Source organism: Hemitrygon akajei, chromosome 8 (assembly GCF_048418815.1).
Source record: "Hemitrygon akajei chromosome 8, sHemAka1.3, whole genome shotgun sequence".
Taxonomy (NCBI): Eukaryota; Metazoa; Chordata; class Chondrichthyes; order Myliobatiformes; family Dasyatidae; genus Hemitrygon; species Hemitrygon akajei.
In genome coordinates this window covers 28,372,934-28,386,012 of record NC_133131.1, presented here as the reverse complement: position 1 = coordinate 28,386,012, position 13,079 = coordinate 28,372,934, and the positions used below count along the sequence as shown (strand labels likewise).

Here is a 13,079-nt window from a genome sequence, read left to right as displayed (position 1 = left end):
TTTATTTCCAAGCAATAAATGGGAGAATAGAAGAGAAACTACCTCAGTCATCTCTGGAGACTTGATTTCTTTTATTTTAAAGAAGTATCCCAGTGTCAAAAAAGCTATGGCCATAGCACTGACACTGATCATAAACACCACAAGGGGAGGACGGCTGCTGACGTACACCTTCAAATTCTCCAATGGATGGACAGTAAGCATGGTTCCAGTTAAGTAAACCTACAAGACAGAAGGTTGTTAAATTCATGACAAGAATTGACAAGATTATCAGGATGACAGCCAGGAGGTAATATATGGGATATCGTAAAATACATTATTTTTAAAATCAGCAAATACTGGTCAGGTTTATTTAAGGTACAAGGGAGAGAATGCTGACTAAGGATTGGAAAATGAGCAGCAAACTTTAGGTATGGAATGAGAGGTGGAAATTTCTGGAATGCATATAAATATTGATAGGCATCCAATTTTCATAGATCAAGAATTTCAAACAGTTAGCAGCAGAGGTCTAATTAAAGGCACTTTCAAAATGTGGAAAATCTGAACAACAAGACTTCATCAAAAGAATCTTCACTTCAATACACACAATTAAAATGAATACCTGTATTCCTTTTCAAGGCAAAAGATTACTAATCCTTTGCTTTCCTATAGATAACAGCTAAAAAGACAAATTAACAGAAAATGATGTGCATTAATATAGTTGCTGTCCAATATAATGACCAATTCACACAATAAAAATACCAACAATTTAAGTTTGTGAATACAATAGCTTTAAAAAATTTCAAGCAGAGATAATGATCTTTTATTCAAGTTTTAACTGTTGATTTTCAGAAGGAATTCAGGAGAGATCAGTGCATCAAAAATGAGCAATGGAAAATAACCAGATAGCTTCAATTCACCCCAAGGAATTCACCCAAAAAAAACTTAAGATTATTTTCCTTAAAACATTTCAGCTACAAAGAAATATATATTGTTCACCTAGTATTATTCTTAACTGGATACCAAACAAGAACTAAAAAAACAGGACCAGCAGGTAGAATGCAACAATAGACGCATGCAGGAAGTAGACGTTATTAAAATGTAAATATGCTTTGCAAATTGAGACATTACTTGTGTTACTTTTTGCCAGGCTACATTAGTAATCTGTTTGGATATAATTCAAACCAACTGCAGCTAATCCCAAACCAAATCATTGCCAGAGGATTTGTAACATTCTCACTACTTAACCTGATCCATGTGTTATAGCAGCTTGGACAACAGAAATTTGTCCACAGAACTCAAAAAAATTGAACTACCAAAAAAATTGAAATCCAGAATACAATTTGCTTTTATGGAACTGCTTTGGGGGGGGGGGGGGGGAGGAATTGCTCCAGGGATTTGACCTGAAATGTCAACAATTGTTTTCCTCCTTCAGATCCTATTTGACCAGCTGAATTCCTCCAGCATTATGTATGTTGCGGACTGAGAACCTGAAGTTTGACATCATGTGAAGTTTGATCCCAAGGTGCAGTTTTGATAATCCATCAACAGAAATACATACCGGTACTTCAATCTTTGTTTCTATCCTTCTCTGTCATCTAAACTTAGCAAGATTGGGCTCAATAGGCCATCTATATTGTTCACAATTGCCATAAAAGTAACATTTCCTTTCCATTGTTAGTCAAAGCACAGACACAGAAATTTGTTTTCAGTTTTGCTCAGCCAGATAAATATCAAAAGACTGCAGGAAACAGGATATTAAAAGAAAAGCTTTGTACAATGACTGTTACAACATCTGATATCAGAAATATAATGCTAAGCTTGCTGTAAAGCAAACCATGCAAAATCCAGTATTTTTGATCCCTTAATATTCAGATCTGCAGTCAATATTAGCACAAAAGTTGGGTAAAGTCTTGGGAGTGAAAGCAATGATCACTCACTGCTGGCATTCATAGAAAATACTAACTTAATGCTTCTTCCAAATGTCCAGATGACCTTATATCTTCCCAGAATGCTCCAGGCCAGGCCAAAGCTCTATATAAAAACCACATCTGTCAAAACACAGCTGCTCATGGTTCTTTTGCACCAAGTTCTGCTTATCCATCATTCCCCTCCTTCCTGACCCACACTCACTCCATCTCTGGCAACAAATTTAAATCTTGTTTTCAAATTCTCTTATTTCTGTAATTTCCTCTAGTCCTACAAATATTTAAAAACTTTTATCCAATTCTAGCTCCTTACAAACACTCCATTAATAACTTTGCATTCAGTTACTTTGCCCTAAAATTCCTTCCAAAACCAGTGATAGGATATTAGAACCAATGAATCACGACAAAGGGGATGAGAAATTGAAATTATGGATGTATTTAAATGGATGTTATTCTGTAAATAAATCAAGTTTTTAAAATTCTGAAAAAAAATGAACAGTAAAAGATTTTCGCTGATTCATAAATTGGTATCAAGGGAGGAAAAAAAATAACAAGGAAAGGTACAACACATTTTAATGAATAAAGGTTCACTTAAGAGAAGGCATTTGAAAATCATTACAAAAGATAGAGAACCGCATTTGTCAGATTACAGACAGCTTTGCACTTCAGGCAACTCCTGCATCAAGTCTTGAACTTGTTTTGCATGGTAGACTTACAAAAAAGTGTAAAAACTTCCTGCTGTCTTAACTATCATGATTTAATTTGAATGTGAACCCTGAAGGTAAAAGATGAACCTTGATATTATTGCATGAAATTAAAACAGTGGGCATAAATCTAAAACAAAATTAGTCCAATCCTTCAACATAAAATAAGCAATCAAGTAGAAATTGATAATGTAAAAACAAATATTGAAAATTGCACAAGTAAACAATCTTTACAAAATTATGATTAAGGAGAGCACAATAACTCCTTCCTACAGGGTGTGCAATTCCAACTAGGGAGCAATCTATTTTGTTTGTTCATTACGTGCCATGTCGTATGACATGGGTGATCATGGTCATTCCATGATCATTCTCAGCAAGTTTTTCTACACAAGTGTTTTGTCATTGCCTTCTTCTGGCCAGTGTCTTTACAAAGCTGGTGAGCTCAGCCATTATCGATATTAGCGTCCCTGCTCACAGAACCAGGTCTTGTGATATGCTCCAGCCATATGACACTCCACCACCTGACCCTGATCAGGAGGACTAAACAGGTACTGCACCTTGCCCAAGGGTGATCTGCAGTCTAACAGAGGGAAGGACCACCCAAATCTATTTGCATTGGGGGTCATTCATTAAAAATGCAAGATCAACAAGTTGGAGCATCAACTCTGTCAGTCTCTGCAGTTATTTTTTTTCTTTCTAAGGTTCCAGTATTATCTGCTATTTCTGATTTTCAACAATCTATTCTCGGATTCCAAAAGTTCAAAGTAAGCAAGTGGCAGTGCCCATACTGCTGACATGAAGACTAAATGCATGCAACCATGGGATCCCGAGGGGCTTTTTAAAATCTTTTTTGAAAGACACACTGAAATGTAAAGTACAGATCCGTCATCCTTACCCAATGATATATTTGTGAGTGAGAGTGCACAAATGTTCACCATGTTGATTCTTGAGATAAGCATTTGTTCTTCATGGAGAAATCAGTACCCTGGGCCTATATTTTCTTGAGCTTATGTGCACATTGAGAGATAGCAAGATTCTTATGGATTTTGACAAAGTAGATGGAAGAATTTGGGTTTCCACTACCTGGGATATTGAGAACCAGAGAAGAGAATCAAATCAAAACTGCAGATGCTAAAAATCCAAAGAAACACACACAAAATGCTGCAAGAACTCAGAGGGCCAGCATTTATGGAAAGCAAACAGTTGACACCTACGGCTGAGACCCTTCTTCAGGACTGGAAAGGAAGGTGGGCAGTAGGAGAGGCAGTAGTTCAAGGTGGCAGGTGATAGGTGAAGCCAGGAGAGGGAGAGGTGCAGTAAAGAGCTGGAAAGTTGACTGGTGAAAGAGATAAAGGGCTAGTGAAGGGGAAATCTGATAGAAGAGGACAAAAGACTGTTGAAAAAAGGAAGGAGGAAGAGCACCAGAGGGAGGTGATGGGCAGGTAAGGAGAGGAGGAATACGAGGGAAACAAGAATAGGGAAATCAAAATAAAGGCCCAGCCATTGAAGTCTGCGATGGCATAAAAAAATGCATCCCAGGCTGCAACCAGGAGGCAAGAGTGCAAATTGTTAAGTCCCTAGAGAGATTTTCTGAGGTGCCAGACAACTGTAAAAAGGAAAATGTGATAACTCATGGTTTTACAATGAATTTGATTATTTTTTGCCACAGAGCTTTTAATGAGGGCAGTACAGTAGCTGTGGTAGACATCAGTAGGCCTTTGACAAGGCCCCACATGGGAGCTGGTCTAAAAGCTTAAGAACCCTAAGGAATTGATGATATAAAAAAAAAATTTGAACATGTAACCTTTGGCTAAAAGAATAATTGGGACTGAATAGGAATTTTTGAACTGAAGTAAACTCAGTCTTCAGCAGTTAGCTAAAAAAAAAACAGCTTATACTAGTTCTCTCTTGGTATGCAGAGACATCGAAGAGTTGATAACATTATACATTGTACCCTCATTTGAGTAAGGGGAGGAGGACTTACTGATATGGACAGGAATGAACATCTGTAATTAAGTTACAGCCTTGTAAAGGGAATAACTGATAAGAACTGGACAGTACATCCATCTGTAATTAAAACCTTGATTTAACAAACTCTCTTATCTGTAACAACACACACAAAATGCTGGTGGAACACAGCAGGCCAGGCAACATCTATAAGGAGAAGTACTGTCGATGTTTCGGGCCGAGACTCTTCATTAGGACTCTTATCTCTTATCCACCAACAGACTTGGTGGGAGTACCAGTTCTAATAACATCTGCAACAGTAATGTATGGGACATAATATGTATAAATATATGGCTATAACCTGACTAAGTGGGTCCACTTGTCAGATGGTGGCAGTACTTACGTGCCTTTCCTTTGACAACTGGGTCTCAAACACCTGCAGGAGGGTGCACAATAAACTGTTGTAACAATAAGTAGCTGGTCTCCCGGGTTTTATTCAGATTCTACTTTTAACAGCCCAAGAGAAACTAAGCAAATCAAATCCAAAATTGGCTTCATAGAAGGAAGCAGACAGTAATGGTGCAGGATTATGTGACTGGAAGCCAATAGTACAGGGATCAGTGCTAAGGCACACTGTTATAAAGTATCAACAAAATGCCGGAAGTATGATCAGTATGCTCAAAAATTACACAAAAATTGATGATGCTAGTGGCAGTGACAAAGGGAATCTTAAGCTACAAGCCTATACCATGAGTTGTTAAAATAGGCAATTGAATTTTAATTTTGATAAATGTGAGGCAATTCATTTTGGATGGACTAATAAGACTGAGCTGCACAAAATAAATGGCAGCACCCAGAGATATTGACATATGGATGGACCTTGGTGTACAATTTCCATGGGTAAATGAAGAGGACAGCACAGGCAAATAAGGATCTCTCATTACTGGGAGGTTAAATGTCAACTTTATATGACATTGGGTAGGTCAATGCAGGAAACAGAATCAGGTTTAGAATCACTGGCATTTGTTGTGAAATTCGTTGACTTTGCAGGAGCAGTACGATGCAATACATAATAATAGAGAAAAACCTTAATTACAGTAAGTATATGTATATTAAATAATTTTATTAAATTAGTACAAAAATAGAAATAAAAAAAAGCAGCGAGATAATGCTCCAGGGTTCAATATCTATTCTGAAATCAGATGGCAAGGGGAAGAAGCTATTCTGGAATTGAGTGTGTGCTTTAAGGCTTCTGATGGTAGCAATGGGAACAGGGTATGACCTGGGTGAGGGATGTCCTCAATGATGGATGCCACCTTTGAGGCATTGCTCCTTGAAGATGTACTGGACACTATAGAGGCTAATGCTCATGAAGAAGCTGACTAAATTTACAACTCTCTGATCTTATGCAGTCGACCCCCTCTACACCAGACAGTGATGCAGCCAATTAGAATGCTCTCCACAGCATATCTGTAGAAATTTTAGTGTTTTTGGTGATGTGCCAAATCTTCTCAAACTCCTGATGAAATATCGCCACTGTCATGCCTTCTCTTGTGCAGCTGCATCAATATGTTGGGTCCAGGTTAGATCCACTGCGATATTAACACCCAGGAACTTGAAATTGTTCACTCTTTCCACTTCTGATCCCTCTACAACTGGTGTGCTTTCCCTCTTCTTAACCTTTCTGAAGTCCACACTCAGTTCTTTGGTCTTACAAATATGGAGTGCAAGGTTCCCTGTGCTGTTCTGGTTGCCACGTTATAAGATGACTACATTAGTGAACACTGCCTGGGATGGAGCAATTCAGTTAGAAAGGAGGAACTGGATAGACTGGTTTTGGTTTCCTTAGAAATGAAAGCGAGAAATTTTCCCCATAGCGTGCGTATATAAAAACAAAAAGCCCAAGTTTAAGAGGAAGTAGTTGGAAGTTTAAAGCGGTAAGCTTCATATACTCAGAGGGCGGATAGAATCTGGAATGCAAATACCAAGTATCTAAGTATGTAGTTAAGCAACTTAACTACCAAAGCATAGCCAAGTACTGGAAAATGGGACTAATATAGACAGGTACTCAAGTGGTTAGCATGCACTTTGTGCCTCACTATAACTCTATATTCAAGTCAAAAATCAATACATGATTATATATTAATCAAATCATAGATATGGGCAAAAGATCAACCACAATCTTACTGAATAGTGAATCAGCCATGAGGGGACAAATGGCCTATGCCTATTCTATTTCACATATTAAAATGAAATCAGAAGTACAGAAATATCCTATCATTCCTGTAAATTCAAAAGAGGCTCCAATCTGTAGCTTTCATTATATCAGCAATAATCTAAAATACAACCAATTTGGTAGCAATAATAAGTTTGGTTGAAAGGTTATTGAAATTTTACAATCCCAGCAATGATACACAAACACTGAATTACTGAAAACATTAAGGCAAAGATTATATTCCAGTTTAGGAAGATGAGCCAGCTACCTCACACTGTCAAAGAGCTGGGTTCAATCCTGACCTTGGAAACCATCTGTGCATAGTTGCAAATTCTCCATGTTAGCACCTGGGTTTCCTCCCGATGCTAAGGTTTCCTCTCATAGCTCAAAGATGTAGGTGTTGGTAAGTAAATACATCACTCTAAATTGCAACAACTGTGTATATGAGCAGTATATTCCAGGGAGAATTAATTTAGTATGTGGGATTAATATAGGTCCTGTTTTCTTGTTGCATTTCTCCAACTCCAAGTTCTCAAATTAATGTAAATTAATGTGTCAATACTGGATAAATCTGATGCTAAATGTCTGTATTTGATTAAAAGAAATGAATATTACAAATTTTAAAACAGACTGATAATCATACTCATAGCAAATTAAACTATTCAGACAAAAGCCACACAATCCTGGTTATTCAGTAGTTAGTAACATGATAAATTTGAGCGTTCGAAGTACGGAACTTGCACACTATTGAAACCCCTAAATTACATGGCAAAATAAAGAGTCATAGAGCAATACAGCGTTGAAACTGGTGTTTGGCCCAACTGGCCCATGCCAACTACAGCATCGTCCCTGCTTGTCCCAGTTGCCTGTGTTACACCCATAACCTTGTAAGCTCTTGCCCTCAATGTACATATCCAAATCCCCTTCAAGTGTTGCAATTGTATCTGCCTCCACTATTTCTTCTGGCAGCTCCTCACTGCCCTCATGTCTCTAGAATCTCTCCCCTCTTGTTTTGGACTCCCCTACCCTGGGGATTAAAAAAAACTTAACCATATCCCTCACAATTTTATAAACTTGAGGTTACTTCACATTCTCCTTCACTGCAACGAATAGAGATCCAGCATGGCCAAGCTCTCCCTATAATTCAAGCCTCCTAGTCCAGGTAGCATCCTCAAATCTCATCTGTACCCTTTTCAGTTTGACAATGTCTTTCCTGTAACAGGGTGACTAAAACTGTACACAATACTCCACAGTATCACTAACTTCTTTAACTACCGCAAAATGTCCCTACTCCTGAACTTGATACCTTAACTAATCAAGGCCAGCATGCTACACCTTTGAGATACGAGAGGAAATCTGAGCACTTGGCAACCATCACCATTCTGCCTGTTTGCACAGCCCATTCAGTGAATATGCACTTGGGCTCCCACAACACTTGTCAGTGCCTGGCTATTCACTGTACAAGTCCTACCCTGGTTTAAAAGTACAAAGTGCATTACCTCACACTTATCTAAGTGAAATACATTATTAGCCATTTCGGAGGATCTCTCCCTAACTAATCAAGATCTCTGAAAATCATTGCAACCTGCTTCATTATCAACAATATGTCATGTACATTCACATTATAATAAAAAGGTCTCAAGACTGACCCTGGGGCATCCTATCAGGCACATGGCTCTAGTCAGAGAAAAGACTTTCAAACAACACCCTCTGCTTCCCATCGGAATCAATTCTGAATCAAAGGTTCTACTAGCCAAAGTCCAGTCTTCTAGAACTTCACCAGTGGCTAATGATGACGCAATCTATGATCTCTGCAATTTCTTCCTTGGCCTCCCATATGGTGCAGCGGTACACTTTGTCAGATTCTCAGGATTCTCCCAACTTAATGTCCCTCAAGGCTGCAAATACCTCCATACTCATGATGCACATGTTCCAAGACCTCAATACTCATCACCTTTCTCTGGCATCAATTATAATCTCCTTAGTAAACATTAAAAAGAAAATTGGTATTGAAATCCTGGCCATCTTACACAGCTTCATACATAGGTGGCCCTGATGGTCTGTAAGAGGACCTAGCTTCTTTTACTGTTAATATAACTGAAGAATCTTTTAGAATTATCTTCAACTCTCCCTGCCAAATCTATTACATATTTTCTTTTCCCCTTTCTGATTTCCCTCTAAATCCTGCTCTCTTATAATCATTTATATTCTGCCTAAAAGTATGTTTCCTCCTTTTCCCTGACCAGAGCCTTGACATTTCTCATCAGACACGCGCATAACTAGGACTGCCCGAAGACTAACAGGAATGTGCTGCCCCTGGACTCTAAATAAGGCCCTTTTAAAAGTCTCCGACTTACAACTGTTCTTTTGCCTACAAAAAGTCACCCAGCTTGATCCTTTCTAATGCCCTCAAAAGTTGGTTTTGCTCCAGTTCAGGACCTTAACCTGTTCTTTTTCCTTAACTATTTTAAGTTTAATAGAATTGTGGTCACCGGACCTAAAGTGCTCCCCAACTACCATCTCAGGTACATACCAGCCTCACTCCCCAAGAGGAAGCCCAGTATTGTTCCTTTCCAACTCGGTTCTTCTATAGATTGTGCGAGGAATCTATATGAAATGCACTGCACAAATTCCACCCCACTTAGGCATTCTGCAGCCTGGGTGGCTCAATTGGTACCAGGAACATTAAAATTTGACACTACCATCACCCTACTTGACAAATCTGCTCAAATTCTTCTTTCACTTCTTCACATATATGATCTAACAATCAAAAGCTTTTTAGAGAACAAAAGGCAAATCATAAACACAAGAATGTCTGCAAATGCTGGAAATCTAAAGCAACACAAACAATGCTAAAGGAACTCGGCAGGTCAGGCAGTCTCCATGGCAGTGAATAAACAGCCAATATTTCAGGTTGAGACCCTTCTTCAGGACAGCACACCGCAAATTCTTTACATGCTGCAAATTCTTCTCTTTTTAGTTGGAACATTCACTGATGCATGCATTTATCTTCAAATACATTCATTGCTCACCAGGAAATTAAGCAGTCCCTGCCAAAACATGGGCTGGTAAGTAGCAAGAACATTCACATCACTTTAAGTGGCAGGCAATGATCACCCTCAACAAGACCAGGTCTAACCAAATTCTCTTGGCATCCTTACCAACATCCTGGGATCACCACCAACTAGAAACTCAAAAGACCAACAACACAGAAGCTACAAGATCAAGTCAGAAGATTGATATCATGCAGTAAGTGACTTACTTCCCAATACTGTTTTCTACAGAGACATACTTTATTGATCCCGAAGGAAATTTGGTTTTGTTACAGTCGCACCAACCAAAAATAATGTAGAATAGTGTACTATCTACAAATTACAAATTAAAAATATGATCTATCATATCCACTTGCCTGGATTATTGCAGTTCACTAGAAAACCTTTTTATCTATGATAAGTAGCCTGTTCAACTGGCACCCCATCCACCATCAGTCCATACAGGTTTTAAAGTGCACCCTCCATAAAATGGACATCAATTAACATCCTCATCTATTCTTGTAGCACTTTCCAAAACCACAAGCCCAAGAATGACAAGAACATCAGGCAATATCTGGAGTTTAAGGCATTTCAAGATGGCACACAAAGACATTCTCAAAACCAGCTAGGAATGGATAATAGTTTCTGACATTTTCAGCCACATCCAGACATCAATATTCCACCTGAAGATGAATGTCAAGTCTAACACCCAACCCATTCACAAGTTGTTCTTAAACTGAATAACTTGTGGAGCCACTTCTGAAACTAACTAGATGTCAACTGCATTGCTGTAGATGTTGCAGGGATAATAAAATGATATCCAATTCTCTAAAAGAGCATGAATAAATCTCAGTTTTCAAACGTTCCCATGGCTGTCATTCTAATTCATATTCCTAAACACAAGATTCTGCAAATGCTGGAAATCTTAAGCAACACACACAAAATTTTGGAGGAGCTCAGCAAGTCAGACAGGATCTATAGATGATAATAAACAGTCGACACTCTTCATCAAGACTGTAAAGGAAGGGGGCAGAAGCCAGAAGTAGTTTAGAGGTTGAGGGGAAGTACAAGATGGCAGTGATAGGTGAGTGATAGTGGTAGATGAATACAAGTATTGTACTGCTCAGGATTTAAACTTGTGCTTCTGGGTTTCTCATTTTTGAGAAAGACTTAAGCAGGTATATCCTTGAATCTCTGATTCCAAGATAGGTCCTTGACAATAAAGTGATTGTTATACATATGGAACAACTTGTTCAAAAGAACAAAATGCATGATAAACTCAATGAGCTACTCCTATAAATCACTAATCATCATGGGACTGAGGCACCAGCTGTATAATCAAAGGTAGGGCCAACGACAACATTCCCACATTGCATAATCTACGGATAATATCCGTTACAAAACATTCGTTAGTCTGGCGTCTTCCCCTTTCCTTTCTAGTCCTGAAGGGTCTCAGCACGAAGCGTCGACTGTTTATTCATTTCCATAGATGCTGCCTGACCTGCTGAGTTCCTTCATTCAGCATTTTGGTGTTGCTTTGTATTTCCAGAATCTGCAGAATTTATCAAGTTTATTCTTAAAGCATGTAGTTCCGTATGCTGTTAGAGCCTATATTTGAACTAGCAATTTATCAAGTTAATTCTGCATTTTATATTACCCCAGTTAGAATCTAAAACGCTGCAAAATTCTTGATATTTATATTTGCTATAGATTTTACATGGAACACTACCTATTACTAATTTTCACGATTCCACTACAAACAAATCACACCAAGGAGCAAAAAGTGATGCGAACGGAGTGAAGCCCATTCGTCTTTTTCTCAACGTTACACTGAAGCAGCCACGAAGGACACCGACTCCCGAGTTTAACAGGTAGCGGCCTACACTAAACTTCGCGACTGCGCAGCCTGCGCGTTTCCAGAGTGCCCGTCCGTGCCAAACAACGCAGGGGGCGAGACTAGACTCACCATTCTCAGGCCGTGCCGGCGGCCTCGCCAGCCCGTCACCTTCTCCCGGTCCGGCGACGACGCAGATTAACGGGCGAGTGCGGGAGATCGAGCAGGGACGGAAGATGGAGAAAGGCGGCGCGGCGAGGGAGGAGGAAGCAGCTGCACTCGGCTGCGCTGCGGGCCGCCTCTCGGCATCTCTCACGCCGCTGCCGCGGACAGCAAGCGGCTCGGCATCTCGGCCTCGTAGCCCGAGCCGCCTGCGGCGGAGGAGGAGGAGGGTGAAGCGGACTCTCCGGGTGTGCGGGCCGGGCAGCAGGTCGGCAGCCGCCGGTGACGGAGGGAGGGAGGAGGGTGAAGCTGTGCGCCCTGCTGACTCTCCGGAGCCGAGGGGCGGGGATCGGGGCCGCGGCCGCCAGTGACGGACGACGCCGAGCTGATTCACCCGGCAACGGCAACTCACAGGGACGTCCTCCGTACAGCCACAAAAAGCAAAACCAAATCGAAACCTCGACGCCGCAGAGCAGCAAGGGAGAGGAAAACAACTCGAGATGTCTTAGTTTGCCCCTAATTTTGATTATTACATTGAAGTTCGTGTTGCATTAAAACCACTGACAATTTTAAATCGACGACTCAGTTGGTCCTAAAGCTAAACATGGAGCTCATGTTTCATTATTTTTGAAAGGAACAATTTTAATTATAAGTGGATTTACAATCTGCTTTTTAAGAATATATATTTATTTCACAACAGTTGGCTGCCACCAGGGAACGTTTGTCACTTGGTATTTCTACCATTAAAACAATGTAAAGGCAATTATACTCTAAAAGTGAAATACACAGCCCTGTAGGTGCAAGTTTCTTGGGGTGAGATACAATATATAGTCATCAGTATAAAATAGGTTTTCTATTTTCTTTTGATTAAATTAAATATTGCAAAGTTTCAGACAGCTAGAGTAAGAAAGACCATTTAAGCATTGCCTCTTAATGATTCAGAGAGATTATAAAGTCCTCTCCTACACATTGTAACACCCAATTACATAATTTTAAATAATTCCGTTTCTTTTCTCCCCATTACTTTGTTGAAAGTTCAAAGTTCAAACTAAATTTATTATCAAAGTACATATATGTCACCATATACAACCTTAATTTTCTTGCGGGAAATGAATGGAAATTGACCTTTGATGGAAATTGAATTTACTGATGCTGATTTGCTGAAATAACTAATATCCAAAATCTATTATTTACTATGTTCATATTTCCTCATATTTCTGTAATTTTATGACATAGAAGTAGATTATTTGGTCCCTGAGTCTATGCCAGCACACAGAGCAA

General features: G+C 39.4%; 1 protein-coding gene across 3 annotated transcripts in view; it reads right to left on the bottom strand.

Moving 5' to 3' along the window:
* Positions 1-12,195, bottom strand: part of tmem248 (transmembrane protein 248) — a 31,134-nt gene extending 18,939 nt beyond the window's left edge. Inside the window, exons 1-2 of one of the 3 annotated variants that reach the window (XM_073053519.1) lie at positions 11,769-12,195; positions 43-219 (exon numbers count right to left, since the gene is read on the bottom strand). In XM_073053519.1, coding sequence (XP_072909620.1) covers positions 43-219; positions 11,769-11,771 — 180 coding nt within the window. In that variant the 5' untranslated portion in view covers positions 11,772-12,195. The remainder of the gene's footprint in view (positions 1-42; positions 220-11,768) is intronic. The other 2 variants (XM_073053521.1, XM_073053520.1) reach the window with 2 other exon arrangements.
* Between the last annotated feature and the right edge of the window lie 884 nt (positions 12,196-13,079).